The 16194-nt window shown below is 39.7% G+C and overlaps 2 protein-coding genes across 9 annotated transcripts in view; one reads left to right on the top strand and one right to left on the bottom strand.

Moving 5' to 3' along the window:
• The window catches only part of fbxo16 (F-box protein 16), a 48738-nt gene extending 43378 nt beyond the window's left edge, over window positions 1-5360 (bottom strand). For all 3 annotated transcript variants that reach the window (XR_011884997.1, XM_072251079.1, XM_072251080.1), the window contains exons 1-2: window positions 5272-5360; window positions 1600-1755 (exon numbers count right to left, since the gene is read on the bottom strand). Coding sequence is in view for 2 of the 3 variants with exons in the window: in XM_072251079.1 (XP_072107180.1) it covers window positions 1600-1695 (96 nt within the window). In the remaining variant the exon portion in view is untranslated. The remainder of the gene's footprint in view (window positions 1-1599; window positions 1756-5271) is intronic.
• Window positions 5361-5485: 125 nt separating this feature from the next.
• The window catches only part of LOC140193913 (frizzled-3), a 100508-nt gene continuing 89799 nt past the window's right edge, over window positions 5486-16194 (top strand). For 3 of the 6 annotated variants that reach the window (XM_072251077.1, XM_072251073.1, XM_072251078.1), the window contains exons 1-3: window positions 5486-5561; window positions 9377-9694; window positions 12539-12602. The gene's annotated coding sequence lies outside the window, so the exon portion shown is untranslated. Of the gene's footprint in view, window positions 5562-6310; window positions 6333-9376; window positions 9695-12538; window positions 12603-16194 lie in introns of those variants that run through there. The other 3 variants (XM_072251074.1, XM_072251075.1, XM_072251076.1) reach the window with 3 other exon arrangements.

Genomic DNA, 16194 nt, shown 5'->3' with positions numbered 1-16194 from the left:
TTTCAAAAAGTAGGCTATAAAACAAGGAATGTGTTTTAATTTAAATACTTGATAGTGTAACACCTGTGTATCACCAGTCTTATCATGAATGACTAGTCACCGCACTCTTTAGAGAAAATCAAATTACACTAGGTGCTAATAGGCCATCAGAAGAATCTAGATATCAGAAGGAGACAGTGAATAGAAACAACACACCTGTAGAAATAAGGTTTTGTTTATAAGAAAAAAAGTAATAGGTACAAAATATTTACATGAGCAAGAACAATTCAAAATTCAGAACATTCTGTTTAGGTTCCAAATCTCAGATATCAACAAAAGCCAAATTACTGTTTAGTTAGAATCAGCGATATTCATTAGAATAACCTTTCTTACTCCAATTTCTCTAACTAGTTAGATCTAGTGTTATTCCCTATTTAAAAGTTTACAGAAGAAACTTTCCTTTTTACTTAACCCTAGTCAGTTACAAAACCAAATATAATTCCTATTCTCAAGTAGTATAGTTAACTTCAGTTTCAGTTCCGGGCAGTATATCTACAAGTTTAAATTCAAATTTAAAAATTATACATACACAGTTTAACACCTTTCATGACAATTGTCGAACATGACAACTTAAACAAAGTAAATCTCATTCAGTAACATATCAAAGTCTTTGCAAAAATAATTAGTTCTTGCGGAAAATCAAATTCAGATTCTTCGAATGAAAATAAACTTACACATCCAACTGTATTAAATCCTCTGCGTCATTACACATTTTGTTCCGGCACTGGTTCTTCATTCTGGGGGGCTCGCCATCGTGTTTCTTGGTTCATTGGAATGAAATAGTTGACCATCCACAGAAAGTCAATTCACAAGCTTGTACAAAGCTTGACCAAAAGCCTTGGTATGATTTTGCAGAACTAATTCCCAACTACACAGCAGGGATTTTGGACACTGGTCTCTGCCGATATTGTCTCGTTATAGCTGCTACATGTTATACCTGTAGATTCAATAAATCTTTTATCGCTATTGTCTCTCCTCCAGGGGTTTGAACCTGAAGGTTTCAAGTTAGTAGGATAGAGATGCTCACTATTAATTCCACTCTTAACAGTTTCATGTCTGCAGCTTCTCATCATTGCTGCTTTTCTCTATTTGTCTGTCCTGTGTCCAGCTACGCCCCTCCCTCGCATAGCGTTTTTCTCAAAATTTCTTTTTTTAAAATCGGTAACCTTGTTTTCATCCCTCTGCAGGTAGAACTCTGGGTTTCATTAACCTGGGTTACAATAGAATCATGTGTTTTTGGTAACTGAGTCCCAAACATGGCTTCAACTAGAAATGTGCCAGAGTTCTCACACTAGGACACATCTATCAGCAAGGCAAGCAAGATTGCATTGATATAATAGTTATATGGTAATCTTACTTCATCTGACATAATAATTTGATAAAGTTTGTTGATCATATCTCTGATCATAAAAATCTATCATATGTTAATGCTGGGCATGATAATCCACTTTACAAAACACACACTACAGAATGCAATCCAAATTCTACTTAGGCAATAGCTGTATAACATGAATTATTAAACAGTATACCCTTTGGTAATTTGAAATCTCACCCACTTGCCTTGTCATTGGTAGGCTGATGATTCAGGGGTGTCCATGTGCTCATCTTAGTCTGCATTTTAGGCCCATTCATAATCCTGAGTGGCGCAAATGTCATTTTGAAATGTTTAAATCGTGTTTTTCCTTCCTGTATTAAATCATTCCATTCAAATTGGAACTGAAAGATAGAACGTCATTACATAAATTATGAGGCAGCCAGCAATTAGAACCACAACCAAGGAAAGTTTTCCACATTCAAACTTAAAGAGAGCTGTTCGGAAAATGAAGGACTTACAAAAAATTAATGTCTGGAAGTGATCATTTGAATTACAACTGCATTTCATATTTTTGCTAAGTGGTATAGAGAGTTTTGAGGGAAATTTCTCTGTACCAGTTTTGATGAACACAAATTGAATTCCTAACATTTCTGGATCTTTGACTACTTTAAGGGAAGAGACGGAGATGTAAGGTATAACAGAGAGAAAAGTTTCAATTTATTAAGTACAGTTCAGCTATTAAAAATAATCTCTTATACCAAAAGAAAATGATGGCAGATGAGGAGACAGATCCTGAAGGAAGATATTCCTGTGAACTTGTTTAAATTTATTCTCAATCACCATTATTAAAATAGGATATGTTCTATTTGTGGAAGTATACTGTGCAAAAAATAACTGCTGCAGCAACAAATCCCAAAATGTGCTTAAATGACAATGAAGAAACTTGGGAACACAAGAGATTCTAAAGATGCTGAAAATCCAGAACATCACACACAAATGCTGGAGGAACTCAGCAGGTCAGGCAGCATCTACGGAAATAATAAAAATTGACGTTTCGGGCTGAGACCCTTCTTCAGGATTAAGGTCACAAAGACACTATATAAAAGCCATTTTTTCTTGATATCTAAGCTGAAATTTGAATTGCCAGTGAAGTCTGGAACAAGACGGCTGCTGACATCACTAGATGGAACCATGTTCTGCAGAAAACCTTAAATACCTTCAGAAGATAAAGTTACACAATAAATATTAGATTAGATTAGATTATGAGGACACATAGTCCTCTTTTGTCATTTAGTAATGCATGCATTAAGAAATGATACAATTTGTTCCTCCAGAATGATATCACAGAAACACAAGACAAACCAAGACTAAAAAAAAATTTAATATATATGAAAACTTTCTCAGTTCTATCGAATTTCTAGAATTTCTATAGGTAATTGGAAGATTGCAGATCTCACTACCATGAAATAAAGTTAATAGGGTTAAATCTAAAAATATTGAGGGTGAATTTCATGGAGCATGGGAACTGGTACAGATCAGATGGGACAAATGAGTTGATTCTTCACTAAAATCAAAGATGAAGGATCTAATCAAGGTAATGTGCCTATTAGCCTGATCTCTACACTAACTGAATGATAGAACTCAGCTAAATGGTACAGGTTTCAGAAGGGATACCTGACAAGTATCATGAGCAGTCTTGATGCAAACCAGGAAGCCATAGCCTGCCTTTTACTATGCACATCCGCAGCATTGAATTTGAAAATGTGTCCAATTCTTAAATAACACTCAAAATACCAAAAGTGAAATCTTCTACATCCCAGCTCAATTCAACTTTTATAAGGCTTTTGACAGTGTTCTGCTTCAAATTCTATTTGTGATAGATTGGGAAGAACAAGACCTGGATTGTAAGAACTATGCTGAGTGAATACAGATTCAGCAACACATTGGCCCTTTAATTTTATTTTCTATTGCATTGTTTTTGGTCTATGTATTTTACTTAACGATTTTCTCAGCAATTTTGGCAACTAATATTGGCTTTATCAACCTTTTGTTGATTCTGAGCTGGAGTCACTGGGAGTGCGTTACTTGCTTACCCAGAAGTGAGAGTGTTGCCAATAAACTAGGCTGACATCCCTAATTGTAGAGACTCTAATGGGTGAGATATGCATTATTTTCAAATTTGCCATTTGGTTCTTTATATTGATAGAAGTTTCCAAAAAGATATCCAGTTAGCTGCTCTTTTCTGGTTTCCTCCCATATCTTTGCATATTTTCTCCTTGATTTATTCTATTCCCTTTGAATACTGCTAGTTTGTATCTGTACCCATAGCAACATCTTCCCAATGCTAATACAGTAGCTCATTTTATAACAAAATCCTTTTATTGTCTTCAATCAGTCACTTTATCTAAACCTTAGATATCTCTATCTAATGTTCTCAGCCTTCTCTGCTTTAAGGGAAACCATATTATTTTCTCTAGTCTCTCACCCTAACTGCAATCCCTTATTCTTGGACAGTCTACAGCACCTTGTCCTTCCCAGAGTGTTGTCTGAATTGGATGTGATACTTCAGTTTTATGCACAGTTCCACTATGTCTTCATTTCTATAAGCCTTGTTTGCTTTGTTGCTCTGTTCCCACTTTCAAAAAATAGTGCACAGCATCCTAGATTTCTAATTCTTTTGCACTTTCTTTTGAATTAATTAGCATTTAATATTTATCCTCATTTACATCAAACTTATTATTTAACATTTGGGTTAATTTCATTTGCAATATCAATATACAGTAATTTCCAAATCTATTACTATTTTTCTTATCATCTGCATATTTCAGTTTAGAGGTTCTTAACAGCAGACAGGGTTGCATTAACTACCAATCCATAAACCTTTTTTCACTTGTTGCACGATTATGCTAATACAGGGACATAAGAGAAAGAACAAACCTCGAGGATGTATGCTTAATTCGATAAGGCAGGATAAAGGCTGGGTGGGGAGATGCCATGCAAAAGCAGCTACTTAGTTAAATATCCTCAGAAGACTAATCTTGTGCCTAAACACTTAAGTACATGTTTCAGGGAAGATATGTCAGGTAAGAGAGGGTTGGTACCCGTTTTCTCACAAGAGAGGGCAGATGGGGTGAACACATTCAGTTTTTTCCCCCCGGGTCGAAGAATCAAGGATCAATTAAGTTGAAAGGGGAGAGATTTAATAGGATCGTGAAGGGCAACTTGGTCAAAGTTCAAAGTAAATTTATTATCAAAGTACAGTACATGCTGTGAATGTAAACGCAGATTCATTTTCTTCCGGGCATTCACAGTAAATACAAAAGAAACAGAACAGAATCAATGAAAGACCGCACCCAACAGGACAGACAACAACCGATATGCCAAAAACAACAAACTCCAAATACAAAAACAAAAATAACAATAATATGTAAACAAACGATAAACGTCAAAAACATCATATAAAGAGTCCTTGAAAGAAAGTCCAACAGTTTAGCAAAGGGCGAGTGAAGTTATTCCCTTTGGCTCAAGAGCCTGATGGCTGAAGGATAATAATTATTCCTGAACCTGGTGGAGTGGGTGCTGTGGCTCCCGTACCTTCTTCCTGATTGCGGCACTGAAAAGAGAGCATGGCCTAGAGTGTGGGGGGTTTTTGATGTTGGATGCTTTCTAGTGACAGCGCTCATAATGTCAATTTTTGGAATGAGCTGCCAGAGGAAGAGGCTGAGGCAGATAGATTAACGACACGAAAAAGTACTTGGACAGGTACATGAATAGGAAAGGTTTTATGGGCCAAATGAGACTGAGTTAGACACGCATCAAGGACCGGTTAGACCGAATGACTTGCTTCCATGCTCCTGACTCTATTACCCTGTGGTTGCGGTTGACAGGGCACAAAGATGGGTCTGGCACTTTCTCACCTCTCTGTCTAACAACAATCGATACCATCGCCGTCTCCCGAGTCAGCCTCGCTCGGTTTCCACGGTAACAGCCTCCGCCAGCGCCCCTCCGCAGCGGACCAATAGGGTCTCCGGCACACTGTCACGGGATCAGAGGTGCTGGAACACGTTTCCCGGGTGACGAGTATTATCGCTCACCATTCGCCGTGTTCCTGCAGCCAATCAGGCCTCGTGTGGGAGGTGTAGTGCTCGGGTCAGTCGAGCGGTTGGTGAGTGTCCGGCGATGGAAGGTGATCGGTGTTGTGTGAACGGTGAGGGCGGAGGGGAACCAATCGTGGCGGTAGTGGTCCGGGTGGAAATGAGTCGGTAGTCCGGAGTAGTGCAGCTTGGGTCTAACTGGGGGAAGGGCGATGAGGCGAATGATTGCTGGAGAGAGTGGTGGGGGCAGCAGGTGGGTGATATGTCGGGGGGTGTGCGGGGTTGAAAGAGATGCAGTGAGAAGGGGATTAGGTTCAGAAGCCCAAGGTTTGACGTCTTTGAGCTTGATCTGAAATGACCGGGGTTGCCTACTCCAATATCGGTTAATAAAGTCAATTTGAGTTTATTTTACTGCTTCACTTAATTGATGACAATGGTGTAGGCGGCGCTTGATTCGGAGTTTGGGATCATTCGTGGAGTATGCTCTCTCTAACGCGTCCCCTCCCCCTATTCCCCAAAGGAAAATTAGTGGCATTGTGTTTTTATTTTGTAGGGTGATTTGTTTTCCTGTCTAATTGCTCAAAAATCATGGATATTTCAGTTGTTTTTCTTTTAAAGTCCCAGGAATGATGGGTGTTATCACATCTGTAACTTGTTTTATCTCGTTAGACATTTCAATTTTCTTGTGCACTGCTTGAGGGAGAAGCGAACGTGAGCAAAAAGTGATATGCCAGATTTAATTTCGTGCTGAGGCCGATCTGCCTTTTTGAGGAATTAATTTTTGTCAGGTGTAAAGGTTTTTGTCATTTTAAAAATTTAGAAGGACACTTCCCAGTTATGGAGGGGATAAAATGCAAGCATATTCTCCGACCAGTGTCACAAAGGTGGGTGTGGGATCATGGGTGTAACGTAAGAATGTTTTTGATGTACAAAATCTCTACAAAGTGCCCATATTTGAAAGCAAAAACATTGGTAAAGGTGCATAGAAAATTTACGTTTTATTAAGTTAAGATAAATGATATTTAAAATGTAGGATCAGGTGCAAACTTCAGAAGAAAAGTTGGGGGAAATATTTATCACAGAGAGTAAACATAGAAAATAGGTGCAGGAGTAGGCCATTCGGCCCTTCGAGCCTGCACCGCCATTTATTATGATCATGGCTGATCATTCAACTCAGAACCCCGCCCCAGCCTTCCCTCCATACCCCCTGACACCCATAGCCACAAGGGCCATATCTAACTCCCTCTTAAATAATGAACTGGCCTCAACTGTTTCCTGTGGCAGAGAATTCCACAGATTCACCACTCTCTGTGTGAAGAAGTTTTTCCTCATCTCGGTCCTAAAAGGCTTCCCCTCTATCCTCAAACTGTGGCCCCTTGTTCTGGACTTCCCCAACATCGGGAACAATCTTCCTGCATCTAGCCTGTCCAATCCCTTTAGGATCTTATACGTTTCAATCAGATCCCCCCTCAATCTTCTAAATTCCAACGAGTACAAGCCCAGTTCATCCAGTCTTTCTTCATATGAAAGTCCTGCCATCCCAGGAATCAATCTGGTGAACCTTCTTTGTACTCCCTCTATGGCAAGGATGTCTTTCCTCAGATTAGGGGACCAAAACTGCACACAATACTCCAGGTGTGGTCTCACCAAGGACTTGTACAACTGCAGTAGTACCTCCCTGCTCCTGTACTCAAATCCTCTTGCTATAAATGCCAGCATACCATTCGCCTTTTTCACCGCCTGCTGTACCTGCATGCCCACTTTCAATGACTGGTGTATAATGACACCCAGGTCTCGTTGCACCTCCCCTTTTCCTAATCGGCCACCATTCAGATAATAATCTGTTTTCCTATTTTTGCCACCAAAGTGGATAACTTCACATTTATCCACATTAAATTGCATCTGCCATGAATTTGCCCGCTCACCCAACCTATCCAAGTCACCCTGCATCCTCTTAGCATCCTCCTCACAGCTAACACTGCCACCCAGCTTCGTGTCATCCACAAACTTGGAGATGCTGCATTTAATTCCCTCATCCAATTCATTAATATATATTGTAAACAACTGGGGTCCCAGCACTGAGCCTTGCGGTACCCCACTAGTCACCGCCTGCCATTCTGAAAAGGTCCCGTTTATTCCCACTCTTTGCTTCCTGTCTGCTAACCAATTCTCCACCCACACCAATACCTTACCCCCAATACCGTGTGCTTTAAGTTTGCACACTCTCCTGTGTGGGACCTTGTCAAAAGCCTTTTGAAAATCCAAATATACCACATCCACTGGTTCTCCCCTATCCACTCTACTAGTTACATCCTCAAAAAATTCTATGAGATTCGTCAGACATGATTTTCCTTTCACAAATTCATGCTGACTTTGTCCGATCATTTCACCGCTTTCCAAATGTGCTGTTATCACATCCTTGATAACTGACTCCAGCAGTTTCCCCACCACCGACGTTAGGCTAACCGGTCTATAATTCCCCGGTTTCTCTCTCCCTCCTTTTTTAAAAAGTGGAGTTACATTAGCCACCCTCCAATCCTCAGGAACTAGTCCAGAATCTAACGAGTTTTGAAAAATTATCACTAATGCATCCTCTATTTCTTGGGCTACTTTCTTAAGCACTCTGGGATGCAGACCATCTGGCCCTGGGGATTTATCTGCCTTCAATCCCTTCAATTTACCTAACACCACTTCCCTACTAACATGTATTTCGCTCAGTTCCTCCATCTCACTGGACCCTCTGTCCCCTACTATTTCTGGAAGATTATTTATGTCCTCCTTAGTGAAGACAGAACCAAAGTAATTATTCAATTGGTCTGTCATGTCCTTGCTCCCCATAATCAATTCACCTGTTTCTGTCTGCAGGGGACCTACATTTGTCTTTACCAGTCTTTTCCTTTTTACATATCTATAAAAGGTTTTACAGTCTGTTTTTATGTTCCCTGCCAGTTTTCTCTCATAATCTTTTTTCCCCTTCCTAATTAAGCCCTTTGTCCTCCTCTGCTGAACTCTGAATGTCTCCCAGTCCTCAGGTGAGCCACTTTCTCTGGCTAATTTGTATGCTTCTTCTTTGGAATTGATACTATCCCTAATTTCTCTTGTCAGCCACGGGTGCACTACCTTCCTTGATTTATTCTTTTGCCAAACTGGGATGAACAATTGTTGTAGTTCATCCATGCAACCTTTAAATGCTTGCCATTGCATATCCACCGTCAATCCTTTTGATTAAAACTATTCCCATGATTTTAGAGTTGTGTAATGGCACACCACTTGTGCTGAAAAACTAATTGTGCAAATTTTCTCAGGTTTTTCCAAGTTTTACATTTTTAAAAAATTGATCTGAGTGGCATAGCAAAGATGTGAATAACGTTTTTATATTTCAGTTTGATTTAATGCAATAATGGAAGATCAAGAATATGAAGGGATGCATTCCCGTGAGCTCAATTTCTCATAATGTTTTAAATTTAAAATTAATAATTCAAGTTGTGCATTTGTAGAAGAATATGCTGAGTTCCCACCACCTTGCATTGCAAAACACACTCTGACCACAGTTCTGACAGACCACTTACCTTGAAATTGTCTTTTTCTTTATCTTTGTGAGTTAATATGAAAATCGTAACAGAATAATTAGTCTCTGAATGTTGGGTGCCAGTTCTTTTCTTTCTTTCTCTTGCCTATGGCAGAGCTGAACAAGGAAGAATCTTGAGATTACAATTGACTACCAGTTTACCAAATGTAGGATTAATAATTTTTTTTCTATAAATTGCTTGCCATTCAATGTCGAAATAACAAATCTTGGTTATAGAGGTGGCAAAATGAATTATTATTTTACTTTTTGATGCCTATTGGACTTGTCTGACATAAGAACAAAACACATCAAGTCATAGAATAAAACTCCAAACAGTTTATTTTATTTATTTTTATTTAGAGATACAGCATGGAATAGGTCTTTCGAGCTTCATCACCCAGCAAACCCTGATTTAACCCTAACCTAATCACGGGACAATTTACAATGACCAATTAACCTACTCAATACGTCTTTGGACTGTGGGAGGAAACCAGAGAACCCGGAGAAAACCCAAGCATTCCATGGGGAGGATGTACAGAGACTCCTTAGGCGTCAAGATTGAACTCCAAACTCTGACACCCTGAGCTGTCATAGTGTTGTGCTAACTGCTATGATACTGTAGCACCCACATTCAATATTGAGCCCAGATTCCTAGTAGATATGAAGTTCACTAATATGGTAAGTTTTTATTACTATTTCAACAAATATTTGGGGATCTGAGCTGGGTTGCTAATCAACGCTGATTTGTAGTCAGTATTTCCTTACGAGTTTCATCCCCACAATGAAGTCTGATTTAAGGCACTGAACATTTTCTCCACCCTGCAGTTTGAATTCATTTTAAGTCTGAGAACTATAACTGAAACTTGAGAATACCACACAGATTCCTTACAAAATGCATTTGGATATTATTACTTTTTGTCATCGGTTTGCTGTCTTTTGGCAGCGGTATGTCTTACTGCAAGGTCAGTCTTCATCTGTAGTATATTATTATGGTATTAATGATCAAGAGATAGTGAGCTAAATTTTTACTACGGCAAGTTGTGAAGCTGAAAAGTAACTTGATCAGGCCAGGTGAGGCGCTAGTGACTTTTGTAGCCATTCTGATTTGTACACAACTCCAGTACGTCTAATAGGTTATCACTTAAGGCAACTCGTACAGCAACAATTTTAATCCATGGTGCATTTATGCTTCCCTGCAATAACAACTTTTTCAACTGTCCCCGTTTAAGTATATCTCATTCCTTCAAATTCTCTTTTGCAGCCTTTTCAAGAACTTGGTTATGTTGTTGCAAAGATATGATGAAGCTTGGTATCAGAATTCTTGATATACAGAAATACACAAAAAAATACAGGCTTAATTTTACTTGTTTTACTTGAGCATTTTATTTTGTAATTATTTTGTAGCTTTTATATCATGTATTGTACTGTTGCCACAAAACAAAAATTTCATGATGTGGCTGACAATAAGTCTGATTCTGAGTCCCTTATGGGAAGAAGGGAGAAAAATGGGGTTGAGGGATTATAAATAAACCATGATGGAATGCCAGAGAGATTCATTGGACTGAATAGGCTAATTTTGCTCCAAGTCTAATGGTTTTATGAAGAAAATTGTGATCATAAAGCTAGAATCTATTGTGACTTTTTGTGAATAGCACAGCATGATGAGTTTTGAAGTTGTCTATCTGTAACAGCAGCAACACTTTCAGTACGCTGGATGAACTCAGTAGGTTGAGCAGCATCAGTTAGAAACGATGAGTCGACATTTCGGGCCAGAACCCTTCGTCAGTCCCGACAAAGGGTTCCTGCTCGAAACGTTGACTCACCGTTTCTAACTGATGCTGCCCGACCTGCTGAGTTCATCCAGCGTACTGAAAGTGTTGCTTTGATCAGAGCATCTGCAGATTATTTTGTGTAACAGCAGCAGATGTTTGGAAAGGAATTGTTTACCTTATATTTTCTTTAGAATTGATGGCTTGTCACCAAACAAGCATTTTGGCATTGCCATGGTATTATTTCAGTTAGCATGGCACTATTAGAGCTCAAGACTTTGGAGTTCAGAGTTCAACTGCAGTGCCAGCTGCAAGAAGTCTGTGACTATGTAGCTTTCCTCTGGGTACTCTTGTTTTCCTCCCACAGTCCAAAGGCTTACTAGTTAGTAGGTTAATTGGTTATTGTAAATTGTCCTGTGATTAGACTAGGGTTAAATAGGTGGGTTGCTGGGTGGCATGACTTGTTGGGCCAGAAGGGCCTGTTCTGCACTGTATCTCTAAATAAAATAAATTCCCACTTTCTGTCCACAGAATATAATTAGAATTATCTTGGTGTCTTCGTTATTTTTTTTCTTTTAAGACATTTGCAGTTGGGATTTAAAGTGCCTTAGCTTGGTCTGAAATACAGAAATAGACACCTTCAGCACAATACTTTGGGTGGGAATGGGAAATCAGATATTAAAATTGTCATTCATTTGCTCCATTCAAAACTACTGTGGTGCTGCTCACGGTTGTAAACATCAGACTCCTTCAACTTGGAACTTTGTAGACTGGCAATTGTTCCTTCTAGTCTGTCCAATAGGTTTAAACCCATCTTGTGTTTTTATATAAACAAAGGTATCAAATAAATCTCCCTTTGAAAAATGATGATCAGTGTAAGTTATTTAATTGTCAGAAGTGGAAACTTTCAAGCTAATATCTTTTGGTTGCATATTGCAGATAATTATCCACTCTTTTTTTCTTCACAATATTGCATTTAGGATTTTTCCCTGCTCTTAAATTATTGAAGTTATTTTAGTGTCAGTAATTTTGCTGCCATTAGATATTTGGGATGACCATGAAATTGGATTTTTACAACTCCAATTGATGGAACTTGAACTTTGCAGAGTCAGGCAAGATGCATTGACTTGAGTGATAGGGACAAAGATATGGTCAGATACCCTGCATACAGTGTAAACATAACAAGGACTTAAAAGAAATTTCATCCACTGCTGCATTACAGAGTTAATTTGAGACTTAATCTGCTGGTTATTTAAATACATATTCCTGTGTAAACTCTTGATATTCAAATTCTGTGTGTAAGCTATCTTGTATATTTATGTTTATTATGTTTTTTGATTATTATTGTTTTTTGTTTTTTTGTGTTGTGTGGGATCCACAGTAACAATTATTTCATTCCCCTTTACACTTGTGTACTGGAAATGATGTTAAAGAAATTTGAATCTTTAATAATCATAATCTTTATGATTATTTATAATTTCCCATGTTCAGTTTTGAAGTTCTGCTTGAAGAAAATACACCCACAATGAGTGCATAGCTTCAAGCAACTGCTTTGATTGAAATGCTATATTAGTTACTTGAAGTCTTGTCCAGTGTTCAATGTCACCTGATACCATCAAACTGGTACCAAAAACGTGCAAATTAATTAGCTGGTGAGAAGAGGGGTTATTTGGATATTGACCTCATGTATGCAAAATTGTGAATTCACAAACCTCATCCCAGAGATCTGCTTTAAATGCTGCTATTTTCACAGGAGTCAATATTGTCACAGAGGAACCAAAGTTGGTAGCGCTCAAAAAGATGTGGTACCTCAGGAGGTAAGATTCGTTTTGCTAATTTTTGAATATTTTGTGAAGAAGTACATTAATTACAGAAAAAAGTGACTTGTGTGCTAACTGACATGTAAAGTTGAATCATTTACAGAATATGATTCCCTAAAGATGTGCGTGATGTTGCATCAAGGCTAGATTAATGGCTTATTATTATTATTCTTATTATTAACATATTATTCTCCGTAACTTCCGCCACCTCCAACGGGATCTCACCACTAAGCACATCTTTCCCTCCTCCCCCCCCCCCTGCATTCCGCAGGGATCGCTTCCTACACAACTCCCTTGTCCATTCTTCCCCCCCCATCCCTCCCCACTGATCTCCCTCCTGGCACTTATCCGTGTAAGCAGAACAAGTGCTACACATGCCCTTACACTTCCTCCCTTACCACCATTCAGGGCCCCAAACAGTCCTTCCAGGTGAGGCAACACTTCACCTGTGAGTCGACTGGGGTGATATACTGCGTCCGGTGCTCCCGATGTGGCCTTTTATATATTGGCGAGACCCGACGCAGACTGGGAGACCGCTTTGCTGAACATCTACGCTTTGTCCGCCAGAGAAAGCAGGATCTCCCAGTGGCCACACATTTTAATTCCACATCCCATTCCCATTCTGACATGTCTATCCACGGCCTCCTCTACTGTAAAGATGAAGCCACACTCAGGTTGGAGGAACAACACTTTATATTCTGACTGGGTAGCCTCCAACCTGATGGCATGAACATCGACTTCTCTAACTTCCACTAGGCCCCACCTCCCCCTCGTACCCCATCTGTTACTTATTTTTATGCACACATTCTTTATCTCACTCTCCTTTTTCTCCCTCTGTCCCTCTGAATATACCTCTTGCCCATCCTCTGGGTCCGCGCCCCCCCCCCCCCACCTTGTCTTTCTTCCCGGACCTCCTGTCCCATGATCCTCTCGTATCCCCTTTTGCCTATCACCTGTCCAGCTCTTGGCTCTATCCCTCCCCCTCCTGTCTTCTCCTATCATTTTGGATCTCCCCCTCCCCCTCCAACTTTCAAATCCCTTACTCACTCTTCCTTCAGTTAGTCCTGACGAAGGGTCTCGGCCTGAAACGTCGACTGCACCTCTTCCTACAGATGTTGCTTGGCCTGCTGCGTTCACCAGCAACTTTGATGTGTGTTGCTTGAATTTCCAGCATCAGCAGAATTCCTGTTGTTTTAGATTAATGGGATTTGATTTTTGTTAAAAAGTGAAAATTGGCACATGGTTCTGAACATACTGTATTTTACCTTTGCCAATGCTACAAGATAATTGACAGGATATTGTAAATATATTCTATGCTGCCCGTTGTTTATCAATTATATAGCATGATTATTTAATAAATAGACCCACAATATATTGTGACCTTAATTACTGACAGGTCTTTACTGTGCCATCTGAACCCAAATCCTCCCTAGATACTAATGACAACCTTGGACCATCTCTGCTTCACCATATTGTTGGGTTTATATATAAGTTGTTGATAAATTATTTGATATGAGGCCCTGAGCAGAGGGCTGTGTACAATACAGCCTGTATTACAGAAATGAAGTCAACATTTGGTTGACAAAAATAATTTGGTTCACAAAAATAATTTTAGAGTCATTTAGAATAATCTTATGGTTATGCCTGTAGATTGAGACAGAACACATCACACAGTCTCTCTCTCGCTCTGCGTCTTGTAAAAGCCATGAGAAAAGACATCATCACACACATGCACAGACTCGCACGCATGCAGGCACATGCCAAAAAAAAAGACAACAAACATTGGTAGCTTCAACAATAGCAGCAATAGGATCTCAGACACTCAGCAAGTATCCAGCTATATGCTGTAAACTGTATGTTTTCCTTGAGTGCAACAATAAGTAATTTAAACATACAGTACCTCCAGGGATTTTGCAGACCAGACACTATTCTGAGATAGTCAGAGTGGTGGAAATAAAAAGCATTGTTTTTTTTAAAGAAAATTATTTGGATTTGTTTACCTAGCCTAGTTTGTGGGAATGTCGATAAAGATGGTGCCAGTGATTATCAGTGATTTTCTTTGGGCGGCAGAAAATTGATACAGATTTCCTCTGAAATGTACTACTTTTGAATTACTTTCACTGCCATCTGCAGCATGTAAATTTCCTCTTAACAACGGTCTTCGAAATTACAGTACATCAATGATCGATGGTAAAATGCAGAGCAGTAAGCACTGTGCCTTTAAGGGTCATTGCTGTGGCCGAAAACGCAGCAGGAGAGGTGGGATCCAAGCCAGGCTGAAACACAGAAATGAGGCCTCCTCTACCCAGCATCTTGTTGGCATATGTGCAGTTGTTGGAAAATAAGATTGTCAATCTCAGGGCAAGGCTGCTGCATCAGAGACAGATGAGGCAGATCTACAGAGACTTGCCTATCGGCAAACATACTGGACACAGTGGTCAGACCAGAAGGATTTTTGATTTTCAGAATTGTTTCAACTGCAAACCCTGGAAAAAGGAGGTGGCATGGGCTTTTTGCTCAATTCCCTTTGGTGTATTGACATAGGGATTATGTTGACCTCTTGTTCCCTTGACTTAGAACACCTAACGGTCAAATGTAGACCATACTATTTGCCTTGGGAGTTCTCATCAGTGATCTTGACTGCAGTTTATATACCACCAGCGGCCGACTATGAGAAAGCACTTGCAACACTGCCCAGTGTCATCTGAAGAAAAGAAATGGTCCGAAGCATTTCAAATTACAGTTGGTGACTTCAACCAGGCCTGATTGAAGAAAACCTTGCCCTGTTATCACTAGCATAAGAGGTCCCAACACACTAAACTACTGCTACACTATGATAAGGAATGCCTATTATTCCTTACCTAGACTGCATTTTGACGAATTGGACCAATTAGCTGTACTACTACCTGCATACAGACAGAGCTTAAAAGGCAAGGCTCCAGTGATTAAGACAAATAAAACGTGGTTGCGGGAGGCAGAGGAATGATTACAGGATTACTTTGAGTCAGTGGACTGGTCTGTATTCAAGCACTCATCTGAGGATCTGAATGACTGCACCAGGATTGTAACAGACTTCAGTAAAACAGCAGTACTTGAGTGTGTTCCAATATAATCATTCAGGGTCTTTCCCAATCAGAAGCCCAGGATGAACCATGAAATCTGGAATTTGCTGAGGACTAGATCAGAGGCATTCAAGTCTGGGGATCAAGTATGCTATAAGAGGTGCCGGTATGATTTCTGGAAAGCCATCTCATGGACGATGAAGATTCTGGACTAGATTGGAATCAATGAGGGATACTTGACAGCTGTGGCAGGATTTGAATGTCATACCTCCTAGGAAGTTAAATCAAGCGACATGGGAAGCGATGAGCTCAACACCTTCTATGCTCATTTTGATCACTAGAATGTGGAGGAACCATCACATAGACCCACATCTCCCAATGGTCCTTTGGTTTCAGTATCTGAAGCTGACGTGTGAGCTGCCTTCAGGAGGGTGAATCCAAGGAAATCATTCAGTCCTGACAGAGTACATGACCAAGTACTGAAAACCTGTGCTGACCAACTGGCTGGTGTGTTCACAGATATCTTC

Source organism: Mobula birostris, chromosome 2, assembly GCF_030028105.1.
Source record: "Mobula birostris isolate sMobBir1 chromosome 2, sMobBir1.hap1, whole genome shotgun sequence".
In the NCBI taxonomy this organism is placed as follows: Eukaryota; Metazoa; Chordata; class Chondrichthyes; order Myliobatiformes; family Myliobatidae; genus Mobula; species Mobula birostris.
The sequence above is the reverse complement of the archived record's forward strand: the minus strand, read 5'-3'. Positions and strand labels throughout refer to the sequence as shown.